The 16021-nt window shown below is 31.6% G+C and overlaps 1 protein-coding gene across 1 annotated transcript; it reads left to right on the top strand.

The window, feature by feature from the left end:
* The first annotated feature begins 202 nt into the window (after positions 1 to 202).
* Positions 203 to 5879, top strand: LOC103844333. The gene is made up of 15 exons (XM_009121134.3): positions 203 to 840; positions 1041 to 1443; positions 1530 to 1707; positions 1789 to 1928; positions 2108 to 2846; positions 3013 to 3113; positions 3210 to 3354; positions 3442 to 3510; positions 3595 to 3640; positions 3753 to 4213; positions 4431 to 4510; positions 4599 to 4734; positions 4973 to 5165; positions 5254 to 5336; positions 5421 to 5879. Exons 1-15 carry the CDS (start codon positions 741 to 743, stop codon positions 5541 to 5543), a joined length of 2997 nt encoding a protein of 998 aa, XP_009119382.1. The 5' UTR covers positions 203 to 740; the 3' UTR covers positions 5544 to 5879.
* Positions 5880 to 16021: the final 10142 nt, after the last annotated feature.

Genomic DNA, 16021 nt, shown 5'->3' with positions numbered 1-16021 from the left:
TCTACCAAGCGAGGTCATTTTTTCTTAAAAATGAATGTGGTAGTGACACATAAGCAATTTTTTTTTTAAAATCACTTCATAAATAATGTAGGGGTTTAATGCTTCTACATCAGCAGGTTTGGGTTTCGATTCCCGGAGAAAGTGGAATTATGCGAATTAATAGAGAAACGGCTTACAAGAGATTTGCAGCATGACGCAAAGAGTATCGTCAAGGATGGATCTGATAGGGCAGCTCAGGTGATGCAGTCAGACGTGAATCTTCGTAAGGTAGGTAGAATTGTCGGCTGTAGAATCGTCTGTAATATTTCTCCGAGTTTGTAATAACATAATATATCCAGTGTTAAAAAAAATAATGTAGGGGATTCAGTCAATTTTTTTTTTTCTAAATTCGAAAAAGAAAAAGAAAAGAAAAGAGAAAAGACGTTTGGGAAAGAGTTAATTAAATATGTGTTGTAAACAATAGCACTTGCATCCGAGAGCAAACGACACCGCATTACCTTTGTTGATGTGTCCGGAGAAATTGTCTCGTCTCCGCAGTCTAATTAAAAAAAAAAAAAAAGAAGAACAATGCCCAAAAAGTAATAAAAGAAGAAAAAAAATCCAAGGAAGAAGAAGGAAGAATCCACGATGTTGGATCATCAGTAATTGATCCAAATCTCGACGACCTTCTCCCTTTTCGGGCTACAGTAAGAAGCTAGGGTTCAAGAAATCCTCCCTGCGATCGAATTTGTGCGGCGGCGATGAAGGCGATGGAGACTATACAGGATCTGATCGAGGAAGCCAAAATACGGACCGTATGGTGGGCCTTGTGCATCTTCTCCGTCACCTACTTCTTGACCCGTACGTCTATTTCTCACACCTTTCTAGTTTCAGACACTTTTGGTTATCAGACAAGAGATTCTGTATTTGTATCATATGTCCTGAAGCTGCAAAATTGCGTGTGGAATTAAGATCATTTTGGAACTCAGAAACCCACTTCACTTGATATGTTTGTTCATGTTTTAATCATTATTGATGTTCTCTTTTGCTCTCTCATGCAGACACGAGCAAGTCTATGTGGATGAATTTGCCAATGGCAATCCTCATTCTTGGCGCTCTTCGGATTCTTCTTAATCAGATTGAGTTCAGATGGAAAGTTATGCCAGATCCAAGACAGAGCAGGTTGTCTTATCCCGACAAGAAGCAGCTCTCCTTGAACGATCCTCGTCTTTCCACTACCCCACCACCTCCTAGGTGGAAGAAGAAAATCGACTCCCCTGTTGTGGAAGCTGCCATCAATGATTTCATCGACAAGATCCTTAATGACTTCGTTATTAATTTGTGGTACTCTTTGATCACGCCTGATAAAGAGGCCCCTGAACTCATCCGTGGAGTTATCATGGATGCTCTTGGTGAAATTTCTGTAAGGGTTAAAGAGATCAATATCGTCGACCTGCTAACTAGGTGCCGTCTTTTACTCCTGTTTCGCCATCAAAGTTCTCGAGTTTTGATTTGGATGATGATGAAATATCAAATGCCTGATTTTGCAGGGATATAGTTGATCTGATAGGTGATCATTTGGAGATTTTTAGAAGAAACCACGCTGCTATAGGTACTGATGTTATGAAGACATTGTCATCTGAAGAGAGAGATGACAGATTGAAATACCATCTTATGGCTTCTGGCGAACTTTATCCTGCACTCATTTCACCTGAGAGTGAGTACAAGGTATGACGGCATTGCTCTGATGAAAACTAGGCAGTGGCGTTTTCAGTTTTACCTGAACGTTCTCTTTGTTTTTTCTTACAGGTTCTTCAGAAAATAGTCGCTGGCATATTATCTGTGGTTCTCAGACCACGAGAAGCTCAGTGCCCTCTTGTTCGAACAATAGCTAGGGAGATTGTTACTTGCTTGGTAGTTCAACCTCTTTTGAATTTAGCAGCCCCCGAGTAAGTTCTCTACCTATCTGTCTTCCAGAATGTTATTGGTGTCTTATAATACGAACTAGCGAGGAACAACTTATGCTTTCAGAGTTTCAGATAAATATATCCAATGGAAACTATTCTTTAGACGCTGCTTTCAGTTTGTCTAAAGTAGAGATGCTAATTTAGTTTCCATATTTCCCCAGGCGTATCAACGAAGTGCTTGAGATCATTATCAATATTATTAAAGAGGGAAACTTTGAGCAGTTTTCTGGGGAAGAACAGAGTGTTTACTCTGCCTCATTGTCAGCCTCCGATAGCCAAGCAAAAAGTATGAATTTGGCAAAAGTTAATGAGCAGGAAACACCATCCGTAGACGATGAAATACATCCTGAACTGCGCATTCAACAGCACTCTGGTGATTGGGCTCGGATGCTAGAGGTCGCAACGCAAAGGAGAACCGAGGTTCTTACTCCCGAAAACCTCGAAAACATGTGGACTAAAGGAAGAAACTACAAAAAGAAAGAGCACAAAAAATCTCTGAAAACGGGCTCTTCAGTTAGTACTACTACTGGTGCAGAAGAAAAAGCAGTGGTACATTTGCCCCCTAGAGTTAGCGTTGATAAGCACTCACTAGCGCAAATCGAGGAGGATATTAGTAGAACAGCTTCATGTGAAGGTGGGCGCCACATGTATGAGGTTGGTGTTAGAAATGAACCTCCTTCTGATGGGAATAAGAATAGACTTAAGAGATCTAATAGTACGTCGGATCTTTTACAACCTGAAACGAGGCTGGCACTATTAGGAGTCGGTGAGGGGCCTCTTATCACAGATTTCTACACCAGTGCTTACATCAAGCACAATGAGAATCATACATGTGATAGTAAATCTCCAAACATCGTTCTTCACAAAGAGAGTCAGCAGTGCTCAAAGCTGAAATGTCGGGTAAGCTCTTGGGTCTGTATTACTCTCTTGTTTTTTTGTTTGTGTGCGACAGACATGCACTTGACCAACCTTTTCCGTTTTGTGTATGTGTTTTTGCAATTTATGACTATTGCTTTTGTGTTGAAGAGCTCTCAGAAGATTGTATCTTATGTCTGTGTCGCTGCAGGTTCTTGGAGCTTATTTTGAGAAGCTGTCATCAAAATCATTTGCAGTATATTCTATTGCGGTGACAGATACGGAAAACAAAACTTGGTTTGTTAAGAGAAGGTTATTTTCTCATTTCTTGTGCACATCATTGGACTAGTTACTCATATCACTAGCTTTTGATATTGACTTTGTCATTGCTTGTTTTCTTCCCTTCAGATACAGTAATTTCGAGCGGTTGCATCGCCAACTCAAAGAAATCCCGAATTACAATTTACAGTTGCCCCCCAAGCGTATATTCTCATCAAGCACCGAAGATGCTTTTGTTCATCGCCGCTGTATTCAGCTGGACAAATACCTACAAGTATTATTAAGCCCCTTAGCAATTTAAAAAAAAAAACATAATTACCATCATCATTTTCTTATTAGGCCATTTTTCTCTTTTCTGCAGGATCTCTTGTCTATAGCTAATGTTGCTGAACAATATGAAGTTTGGGATTTTCTAAGGGAGTCCTCAAAAGTGAGGACCTAAGTGCAATACCTTTTATTGCTTTCAGACCCCATTTGCATAGATGATCTGACCATTGCCGTTTTCGTTTTGTAGAACTATTCATTTGGAAAGTCTTCATCGGTGATGAAAACTCTTGCAGGTATTTTGTCAATATGTAGCTTCAAAAAAAATGATCAGAATGAATAGAGAAGTGGTTATTGTTTACCTGTGTTGCTTTACTTTGCCAATATACTCTTTTTGGAATTGAGCAGTTAATGTTGATGATGCCATGGACGATATTGTACGCCAGTTTAAAGGGGTCTCGGGTGGCCTTATGCGCAAGGTTGTAGGATCTCCACTTGAAGAAAATGATCAAGTTCCTGCGCGCCATCTCTCCTGGAGTGTACATGACATAAACACTCAGCTCGCTAAGGAAACTGCAACCGAATCAATGCACAGCAGCATTTCCGATAATGAAGACATTGACAAACTTGGAGAGAATTCCCAAGGGGAAGGTAGACTTGTTTCAGAAGCTAATGGGTGGCACTCAGATAATGAATTGGACTCTAAGTGTTTCCCACCAAGAGTGGTTAGACGTCTTGGAGAGCCTGAGAATGTGCCCTTTGATAAGGAGAATGATTATAAAGCGAAATCTGAAGTAAGAGGGTTCAGCGATTCGCAGCATGCCGATCCATCCACAAGTGTGGCTCATAGTCCTACTGGCGTACCTGAGGTACATCATAAATGGTCCTTTAGTGTCTCTCTTGCACAGTCTACATTTTTTCTTGATGACACACATACATAAGCCAAATGACCCAATCTGATCACTGCACCTAGAATTTAACTATGCTTAGTGAAAAATATTACCAAAGAGATTTAAAGTGCTAGTTCTTTTGGTATCTTCTGATTTTGAATCTTCGGAATACTTATCCTCTGCTTTTTATTTTCAGTGGAATCCGCCCAATGTCAGTGTGCCGATTTTGAACCTAGTCGATAAAGTGTTTCAGTTAAATAGAAGGGGCTGGTTAAGGTGAGACAAAGTAGTTATTCTTTCTGATGTTATCTGTTCGTAGATCATGCTGTTCTATTTGAATAATCTTAAAATGGTATTACTATAGGAGGCAAGTTTTCTGGATATCAAAGCAAATATTACAGCTAGTTATGGAAGATGCTGTGGATGACTGGCTCCTGAGGGAAGTGTGTTGGCTGCGGAATGAAGACACAGTAGCTCATGGAATACGTTGGGCTCAAGATGTAAGATTTAAGTTTTTCCCTGATCTTTTTCACAAGTAAACTGAATCTTCACCTGCTTATGAGATCCGATATCATATTTGATCATTCGTTGAAATCTATTACAACTCAAGTAGGATAGTATCCAAAGATGCTTAGTTTACTTTGGTTGATGTAAGAAAGCAGAGGAAATGATAGTATTAATGGAGTAATATCTCCAATTTGTGATGCTTGTAATAATCGTATTTGAATTTCTCTGCAGCTTCTTTGGCCAAATGGCGTGTTCTTTACCAGAGTGGGTGACGGTCAAGAGGCATCGGATAGGACCGACCCTAGTGATAATGCTTTCCAAATCGCAGGCCAACTTGGTGGCATGAAGGAGGTTAAACCCAGTTCCTTTGAGCAGCAATTTGAAGCTTCACGTAGGGCTAGTGAAATCAAGAAATTCCTTTTCGGTGAGTATCTTACGCTCTCCTCAAATTAACTCCTCTAGTTAGTTTTTAGTCTCATTGGAAGTAGCCTCAATACTTGATGTATGATCAGATGGGGCGCCAACAGCCTTGGTGAGCTTGGTAGGGCACAATCAGTACAGGAGATGCGCAAGAGACATCTTCTATTTCACTCAGGTTAGTCTTCTTTTTCAGAGCAAAGGGTTTAATTAGGCTGGATCATCCATCATTGTGGCTTGACTCGTGAATCATTAACCGCAGTCAAACGTATGCATAAAGCAACTAACATTTGCAATACTGGAGCTGCTACTCCGAACGGTATTCCCCGAGCTGAAAGATCTTCTGAGAGACATAAGGGAGAACTCAAACGGCCGGTCAGAGTAATAGAGCACCATGTTTATAATGAGGGAGGTAGCCTATGATTGACTTGAACCAGTTGCTCATCTTTCTCTTTGTTACAGTTTGATTCTCTTTTTCTTTTTAGTGCTTTTTTGGGGTTCTTTTAAATATTCTTCCTTGTGTATAAAACATCAATTTGGGGGGTTTTCTATACAACAATGACAGAAGGGTTCTGTATATAAACCTTTTGTGTGTTTCTTTCTTTTGCATTTATCTTATTGATATGTTGTTTTTGTCTGCAAACTTGGGGAGGTGTAAGTTATTTGCTACATCATTGTTAAGACATGAAAGTTCAAAAGACCTATTTAGGAACCTCAGTTACATAGCAGCTGCTGCATTACAATGTGTCTCTCTCTCTTACAAAAGTCTTCCGCTCAAAGAATTTACAGCATTTGCACAGAGGGCGGTAAGCGAGTACTGCCTCATATTCTTAACCTCGTACAAAGAGTTCAGTGACTCAAGGTTTCTGTCCCTGAAAACGCCACCTGAATTCGGATGTTGCAATTAGCTTCACCTCCCCTAGCTTTGCACTTTGCTATTGAAACCGCACAATCCGTCCCGTTCAGACACACAGAAGAAGATGATCCTTTGCATGAATCGCATCCAAAGCTCTTCCAGAACAGATTCTGCAGTACTCCCTTTTGAAACTCCATTAACTACCATACATATAACGACTCAGTTCTCTATTTCAGTGTTGATTGTTTCCAACAAGGGTTTAAGGGTTATTGTGTTGCTTCCATCTGCGACCTTTACAGGATAAGATCTTATTGCGTGTTGCTCAAAAAAAATAAAAAAAAGATCTTATTGCGTATTTCGAGCCTGCGAATCCAACCATGTATCCTCCTGCTTCACTCTTTTCACAAGGCAACAAAATCCTAAATAATCTTTTTACTTCTTTAATCTTTGCTACTAAGTCTCATTGAGATTATACCATATAGCCATCTTATAGAGATCTCATCCACCTTAGGTCTAAAAAGCACGAGCTGAGCCATCTTGGCAGCTAAACCAAGACGAGAATCGCAAGGGTAAAGCTGGACTTGGTCAAGAAAGAAAGCTTCTCTTCTTGAGATGGCAACACCAACGATGAAACCATCTCTTTTGCTTATTTGTGTGTCTGAACATGGACTGTACTCTGTACACCACTATTTTCGGATGCTCCAGCCAAGCCATTTACAATCATCCTCATGTTGGTTGTAGTAAAATTTTCTTAAGATTGTTAATTTCACCATTTTTAGATACTTTGGTCTCTTCTTCTCTATGAAAACACTATGAACATATCAAGAACCAGTAAAAGAATATATATAAAAGGATTTACACAGGCCCGGCCCATGGCCCAAGCAAATGAAGTCCGGCCCATAGCCCAAGCAAATGAAACGATGGATTAGGCCCCAATTTTATTTTTGAGTTTTTCCAGCTTAGAAAAAAATAAAAAATTATGGATATATTTTTAATATAGCTAAATGGAACACATTTTTTCAAAACTGAGTAAAGCATCTAATATATATGGGTCGTCGCTAGATTTACACATTGATTAACTTCTACTGAAGATGTACCTCCCTTTAGAAAGGATGGATTAGAATAAGAACGAAAATGAATGTCTCTAGGGGTGTGTTTTTTCGGGTTTAGGATCCTTCAATGAAATGATGGGAGTTGAAACGCTGCAAACTGCAAACGTGTATCTAGACTGTAAAAATGGATCGTTTGTCTCCCAAAATAATTATTTTCTCACTAACAAATTCATAACTAGTGTTTTTTATAATAATTATCATTATTATAGAGAAATGACTTCGGGTCTAACTAATGACCACCATCACATGAACACCAGGAACAAATAGGAAAGAACGGATAGAAATAAAATTATAGGAATGATGAGAAATGATTTTCCTAAACAAATTTAATAAGGAACAATTTTTTTTTTCATTCCCTACAATAAAAAGAATGAGAAAGAATGAAAAGTGAAAACTATTCCTCTTAAATGGTGAAATTTCTTATAAATGTTAAACAATGTAGTGTTTCATAATTTCTTTGGTCACCAGTCACCACTTACACCCTTAAAATAGCCACTAAAATATATTTTTGTCCTTAAACGACTCCATAAATAAATAATAAAATAATAAAATAAAGTAAAATTCAAAAACTAATTTTTACATTGTTTTGTAAAATTTTCTTCCTGAAATATATTTTCAAATTTATTTTAGGAAATGATTAAAAAAATTTGGGAGATCTTCCTACATATGCATGTTATCTTTCTGAATTTGAATTACATGCATATCTAAGAAAAAAAATAGAATAAGTATAAGATCTTCTTAAGATTTAGAATTATATTAATAAATGTGTATAATGTTTTCATAAAACTTAAGAATTTTTTTTATAAATAAGTATTTAAAACACATTTTAAAATGTATATTTAGGAAAACCTTCATGAATATATATTTATGTATTTTTTACTGAATTTAAATTATATGTAAATTTAGTAAGATGTTCTTAAATACGTATATCATCTTCTTAAATTTTTAAGTAGGGGTGAAAAAAAAACCGAACCAAACCGAGTCAAACCAAACCAAAACTGATTCAAACCGAACCAAAATATATTTCAAACCATTCGGTTGAAGATTTCCCCAACCCGGATGGTTTGGTTTTAAACCGAACCGAGAAACCAATGTGTTTTGTAATTATTTAAATTAAAAATATTAGTAATACTAATATACTAAAATTCTAATACCAAACCACATATTTTCCATTTTTCATTCATTAACATATACTCTTCTAACTGAATATGTAATCATTAAAATATTTGATTTAAAAATAGAAAAGTATGTATCTTTATATTCTTATATATGTAAACGTGGATGTTAAATCTAAACCTAAAACCTAAAGCAAATTTTATTAAAAACAAAAGTTCTTCTCCACATCGTCAGATAGAAAGTGATTCATTGCAAATTTTTTTAATAATGATATAAGAGGCATTACTAATGATGTTGATTTTTTCTATAGTTAACTTTCATTTGTTTTAATTCTTATATACTTTTTATGACTTTTTAAAAGTTTTTATTTCAGTTTTATATTGAATTTAGTTCACATAGTTTATATTTACATAACTTATGTTTTAAAACATGATTTTTCATACAAAAATTAAACTAAGAAGCACCTAATTAAGAAGAACCTAATTAAACTGATCTAAAAAATAAACCCAACCGAATCAAATACAAATTGAACCCAAACCAAACCAAATTAACTATGGTTTATTTCAGTTGGAAAAATACTAGAACCGAACTAACCAAACCGAACGGAACCCGAACCAAACCGAGAAAGTAACTGAAGTGCCCACCCCTAGTTTTAAGAAGGCCTTCATGAATTTCATATATAAGTTTTATAAAAGTATTATACATATTTAAAATGCATATAAGTCAAATTTATGAAGATGTTATACACATTTAGGAAAATCTTTATAAATATACATTCCAAAAGTCTAATTACACGTTTATGAAGGAATTCATGTATCCAATTTTTTTCTTACAAATTCAGAAAGATATCCTATATATTTGGCTTTAAACTTTTGTAAAAGTTTTGGCCTTAAAATTCAGAAAATATATCTGCATTCGACAAATATATAAAAATAAATAAATATTTTCTAAAATTTTGAAACAATTATTGAAATTATTTTTATTTTTAAAAAAAATTATGAAAATATTCTTTAATGTGTATGATATCTTTTTGAATTTGAGTTTAGGAAAACATTCCTCCAGAAAAATATCTTCCTAAATTTAGGAATGTTGTTATAAATGTGTATAACATATTTATAAAATTTAGGAAAACTTTCATAAATGTTTATTTAAAAATTCACTGTTAAATTTTTATTTAAGATCTTCATAAGTATATATTTATTGAATACCTCACTGAATCTTAATTATATGTATATTTAGCAAGACATTCTTAAAAAATATATATATATATATATAACATTTTCTTAAAGTTTTAGATTTCATAAATTTGATATCAAAATTTTATAAAGATATTATACATATTTAAAATTTTGAAAGATCTTATATATTGAGTAATGATTTCTTAAATATGCATATTAATCAAATTTTTAAAAAGATGACATACACATTTAGAAATATTTTTCTAAATATACATACATATTACATTTATAAATATATTTACAAATTTATGAAAGCGTTACAAGTTCATGAAGAGATCATACACGTTCAGAAATTTATTACTAAACTTTCTAACATAAAATAGCTTTCCCAAAAGAGATTAAAACAAAATTGTAATAGAAATTTGAAAAAATTGCCAAGCAAATTATTTTCAGTTTTAATATTTATTTTTTTGTATATTTGATAAATAATAAATAATAAAATTAGATAGGAGAAAATAAATGTCATTTAACCCTTTAATAAGACCTATTTTGTCACTCTAACTTTTAGAGATTATTTTAAAAACAAAAACTATAAAAGAGGCTACTAAGATCATCTCCAATGTCTTTGCTATTTCTTCCTTTAAAATAAGGAAACTCTATAATAGAAATGATATTTAGGGGGGTGTTTTAAATTAAAGGTAATAGAAGATTTTGGGATTTTGTTAAAATCTCATGTTATTGAATAAGTGATTTTAAATTGAATAAGTGATTTTAAAACCTCTTTCCAAATCAAGTGTTATTCAATATGAGATTTGTGAAAAGTTAATCCATGTTATTCAACTAACCATTTGTAAAAACTATTTCAAATCAATTGTTATTCAAATGTAAACAATATTTAGTTAAAAAAACTTTTGACGAAGATTTTAGAAGAGTTGACATTCATTTTTGGTTAAAAATCCTTCTTGTAGAACAACATAATCATCTACTTTATTAAAACAGAAGTACACTTATAAAATAACCTTTAATTTTTCAACTTATTTACAGTCATATGTCACTGAGAATTTAATTAGTTTCAACTTAAAATAATTTGCCTTTTCCACATTTCCTAAAATAACTCCACGACCTACAAATAAGGAAACCACATCAATTTTTTTTTTTTTTGAACAACCATTATATTAAAAAAACAAAGAAAAGTCTTATACATCAATTTTGTTATTTTATTGAACGACCACATCGATTTTGTTAATTTACCCAATACACCATGTTTTCCTTTACCACCATATAGCTCCCATGCAATATAAAAAAATAAGCACAATCATAACGTATGTTTGCAAACAAATTCTTTAATTTTTAAAAAAATTAGCATCTGTATTTTTTAAATTTCACCACCATCTAACCTCTAATGATTTTAAATATGCAATTCATAAAGACATTCCAATCTAAATATAAAGATATAATTATAATTATTTTATAAATCCAATTTCACAACAAATAAAAAGAGAATACATTTAAATTCAAAACAAACAACAAAATCCAGAAAATCTGCAAATTTCCCTATTTACTTGGTACAAATCAAAATATCATAAACAAAATCAACAATTTAGAATCCAGTATATTATAATTTCCATATAACTAATTACATTTACGCCTATTATAAAGTAGATAAGCACAAAATCGTTTCCTTTTTATGCCTACACTTGTAGAACAAGCACGAGATCTTATCATTTCCTTTTTCAAATTATAACCACTGAGTATTTAAAGAAACAGATTATATGATGGCACACAAAATTCAAACTAACACTAACAAAATCTTAGTCTATCATATATTATGGACTTTTAACATTAAAACATAATCAACAAAATATTTTTTTCATTTATTTCGGCATAATCTCACTGTCTCCATTATAATCGTCTTTCTCACAGAGAAAGATGGAGATCGGAATGTATTTTTTTAGATTTCCTTTTCTTTTTTTTTTTCCATAATACTAACGGTTTTCTCTAGGGCTGTTCAATATGGTAAAACCGAACCGTACCGAACCGAACCGAACCGAAATAGATAATATGGTTTGGTTTTCGTATATACCATATAAACCGAATGGATATAATTTTATAAAAACCGTAGGATTTGGATATGGTTTGGTATATAACCGATTAAACCGAATAAACCGAATAAAACCGATTAAAAGTAGAAACATGTAAATATATATCTATTTTATAACAATACATAAAAATCTATTTGTTATATAAGTTAAATTTGTGTTAATAACTATTACCATAATTTTATAATAATAAAAAACCTTAATTTGTAAAACACTTGAACTATAACTAAATAACAATACATCGCAAATGTAAAAAAAAGATTATTATGGTAATAGTTATTAACACTTCGTGAACGGATCATTGCCTAATATTATTATTTTGGCGGTTTTAACTATAAATTTAGTAACATAATTAATGGGAAAACATGATTTTAGCGGTTTAGCGGAAAAAACAGATTTAACCACTTCTGAAAAGAAAATGTGGTTTGCGATTTTGAAACATGATTACATGGTTATCCGTAAAAACGTGATTTTAGGATACATTATTTTAGCAATATATAATTTGCACATGTGAAGATGTACACATGTACACTGTTTAATTTGTGTATATGTAATCATGTACACATGTACATATTTACAAAATTCATACAATTGTAGCTACAAACATTTTGCGGAGATGATGTACACATGAATATTTTAGGCTAATCTTTTTTTTGTCTTAAACTCTCTGATTTGCATATACATCCTCTAATTTACCATCAGATTTTCTAATACACAATTTAGCCCATGTTTTGATGTACATATTTTATCATTGTCTTTAAATCTGATATTTTACTATTAATATTCATCCATGTCTATTTCTATTTTATGTACATTCCTCTGTGGATAAGGTTCTTCATCCACGTGTACACATGATCCCATGTACAATAATATTGCACCCTCAAGTAATATTCTTTTGATTCACATATGTGTACATGTGTACACACCTCACACGATGTACATAACCAAGTCGTATAGCCTTATATGTACACAACAATCACCCTACCCAGGAACCTTGTTTAATATCAGTGTATCCATCACACTTCCTCAATTAAATATGTGCTCGAGTGTATAATCATGTTTTCAAAATATAAAAAGTATTTGAATCAACTCAATAAAACCCACTAATATCTACGTATGAGCTTGTATATTTTCTTCTTCAAAGACTTAAGCTTCTCCATGTTTAAATAATACGCGGTGATAATGATGGTGGTGGGATTTTTAGAAACCCGTTTGGAAGGACTTGACTCCGAGCAACAAGAAACGGTGTGTGCTCATAGAGATTTTGGTTTCGTTGCAAGGAGAATGATGACAAGATTTATGAGATCGTCTTCTTCCTCTTTGACAGAGCCTCCACTTCATCTTCGTCTTCGTCGCTTGATGTACATACATACACGTTCCGTCTTCTTCCTCTTTGACAGAACCTTAAGTTAAATTTGTGTTAATAACTATTACCATAATTTTATAATAATAAAAAACCTTAATTTGTAAAACACTTGAACTATAACTAAATAACAATACATCGCAAATGTAAATAACAATATATTTTACTAACCGAAATACCGAAAACCGTAAAAAACCGAACCGAAACCGAACCGATATCCGGATTGAACACCCCTAGTTTTCTCCATGTAAAAAAAAGATTTGGATTAGTTGGACCAGATATTTTAAAAATTTTAATTAGATCAATATAAATATGGCTCAACTTAAATTACCTTATCTAAGTTGGGTTTTTCATTTTTTCAAATGTTTAGCTCACATATATTTATGGATTGACTCAATATTGTTGTCATAGTGTAATCAAATGCACGTTTGCTTCTTTTTTATTAAAAAAAAAGCAACAACTATTAGGGAAATTATGTTACAGAAATATTTGTATTATGTGCAGTATTTTTGTCATCATTTTATTATAATTTTTCTAGCTTTTATAATGGATCGATCGATCCCTCTTGATAGAACTCATTATATATCTTGTTTAAAAATTATAATTTTAAAGGCATTACTGCCATTTTGAAAAACAATTAGTCTAATGGAACATAAAATAGTATAGATTAGTCTAAAAGGACATAGTTACCATTTTTTTGCTCTAAGAAAAAACAATTTTCCCAAAAATTAATTACATTACGTAAACAAAAGAAAACACCCGCCCGGTCGGGCGGGTTCTAGCTCTAGTCGATGTTATTTGAAAAGACTGTAAAATAAATAAATCAATACATTCTGAAAATATGTATCCCCCTATATATTAAAAGAAAAGTCACTTTACTGAGGTCTGGTGACGTGTGTCGTTCATAGGTGAAGTTTTAAAAAATTGTTATAATTTGATTGGTCGATTGTTTTTAATTTTTATTTATTTAGATTACATTTAAAAATTTAAGATAAGTTTAAAAACATTTAACATCACTTGCCATATAATCTAAAGAATATTACAAATAACAATTTATGGCAACTAAATCTTGAAATTATAGAAAGATTAATAATGTTATATTTATTACTTTTAATATTTATAAACTATAAAATATAATGAACGAATTTTTATATAAGATAATTATAATAGTTTTATACTTTACTTGATGAATTGTATTTGAATATAATTATATAATAACTATTTTAAATATTACAAAATCCAAAAATGTTTATTAATATGATTTTTTAAATTATTGATAGTTGTTTACAGAATAAATTTAAAATTATTTATATAATGTTATAAATTATTTATAAAACTATAAATCCTACTATATATTGATTGAGAAGTCACATCAGTGATTTTTTATTACGTGTTCATCATAAATGAACTGTTCAAATTGTTATAATTTGATTGGTCGATATTTTTAATTTTATTTATTATAATTCTATCTAAAAGAAAAGTATAATTCAATTACCACTTTCCAAATAATCTACATAATATTAGAAATAGTTATTTATGGTAACTAATTGTTGAAACTATGAAAGAGTAATAATACGATCAATGTTTTTACATATTTATAAATTACATAAAACAATAAACAAAAGTGTTTATTTGAATTGATATAATGATTTTATATTCGTATAGAAAGAATTATATTTGTATATAAAGTATCATAATAACTATTAATGTCTAATAATTCAATGCATGCTTTATAAATCATTTATAAAATTATAAATACATTTATAAAAATCAGACGTTTTAAATTATTATAAGAGGTTCTAGGTCATTTATAGAAGCTTATACATTAATTTATAAAATGTATTTTTAAAATTTATCCTCCTATTACAATATTTTGATTTTATTTCATTTTAATGGAAAAATTCCTCAACTATGTTTGCTTAGTGTAGAAACCCCTAAACTAAAGATTTATTGGTAGTAATAGTAATTATGACCTATCAGAGTTTAATTTATTAAATAAAGTTAGTTTAGGGGGATTTTCGTTAAATACTTAGTTTAGGAATTTTTACCCAAAACAAACTTAGTTGAGGGGTTTTAACGTTAAAATTCCTTATTTTTTCCTTATTATTTATTATTTAAATCGTTATAGTGAGATTTGTTTTATCAAAAACTAGTTGCAATCAACTGACGAGATATCTTCTTTCCTAATATCTTCTTTCCTAATATCATGCATTTAATATTTAAATATATATATATAACAAGATTTGAGTTACCAAAATTATGTATATATTATAACCAGAATATTTCTAAAAAATTATTAGAAGATATTCTATCTCATAACTGAATTAAAATTTATTAGAGGATATTTTATCCCATAGTTTCTCTTGAAAACTAGGTCATTTAGAAACTTAAACTAATTTGCTGTATAAATATCACGCCACCCCCATTAGTTTCACGCATCTATCTTTTAAGTTTTCATATGTTTTTGATCGTTATAATTTAAATTCTAATTTTGTGATCTTGCGCAGGTGTATGATAATCAATAAGTAACTCATAGACGGGAACACCATTACTGGTAATTTTATGTGGGATTCTTCCTCTCCGTTTGTTGATGTTCTCTTCCTCTCCATGTTGTATCTTTATTAATATTTTTGAATCAGTAGTGATTCAACTAACAAAAAGAGACGACTCTGTTTACCTAGGAACTCATCATCCCTTTCAAAAAAAGATAATTTCTTTTTTATAAAGTTAAATCACTTATCAAGAATATAATATAAGATATGTATGCTAATCAAGTGCAATTTATTTATTGTGTGTGGTCCTCTTCGGTACGTCTGAGAGCCAAAGGTAATCTAAAAGTTTTTTAGAACTTTGAAACTCATTGACGTTGTCATATCAATTATATAATTTGTTATCTTTTGGGGATTGTTTACATCTTTAAATATTTTTGTTAGAATTACCTCTTTTCTGACTCAAAGCTTAGAAAAGGAAACCGTAAATGATCTCTGCTGTTACAATGAAACCAATGATAATAAATCTGAGGTAATTCAAATCTCTCTTTTATATTTCATGACAGATTTTTTATTGGGGTTATGCGTGAATTATTTGTTTTTTCTCATTATATTTTTCTGATGTTTTAAGATTTGTGTTAAATGTGATT

This window comes from Brassica rapa, chromosome A07 (genome assembly GCF_000309985.2).
Source record: "Brassica rapa cultivar Chiifu-401-42 chromosome A07, CAAS_Brap_v3.01, whole genome shotgun sequence".
NCBI classification, from domain to species: domain Eukaryota; kingdom Viridiplantae; phylum Streptophyta; class Magnoliopsida; order Brassicales; family Brassicaceae; genus Brassica; species Brassica rapa.
Note: the sequence above shows the minus strand (reverse complement) of the source record. Positions and strands in the feature narration are given on the sequence as shown.

Excerpts from the sequence above, each read along its gene's own strand:
- LOC103844333 (XM_009121134.3), top strand. The coding sequence starts at position 741 with ATGAAGGCGATGGAGACTATACAGGATCTGATCGAGGAAGCCAAAATA. Across the intron at positions 1,929-2,107 it reads TTGAATTTAGCAGCCCCCGA|GCGTATCAACGAAGTGCTTG; the intron begins GTAAGTTCTCTA and ends ATATTTCCCCAG. Across the intron at positions 3,114-3,209 it reads ACTTGGTTTGTTAAGAGAAG|ATACAGTAATTTCGAGCGGT; the intron begins GTTATTTTCTCA and ends TCTTCCCTTCAG.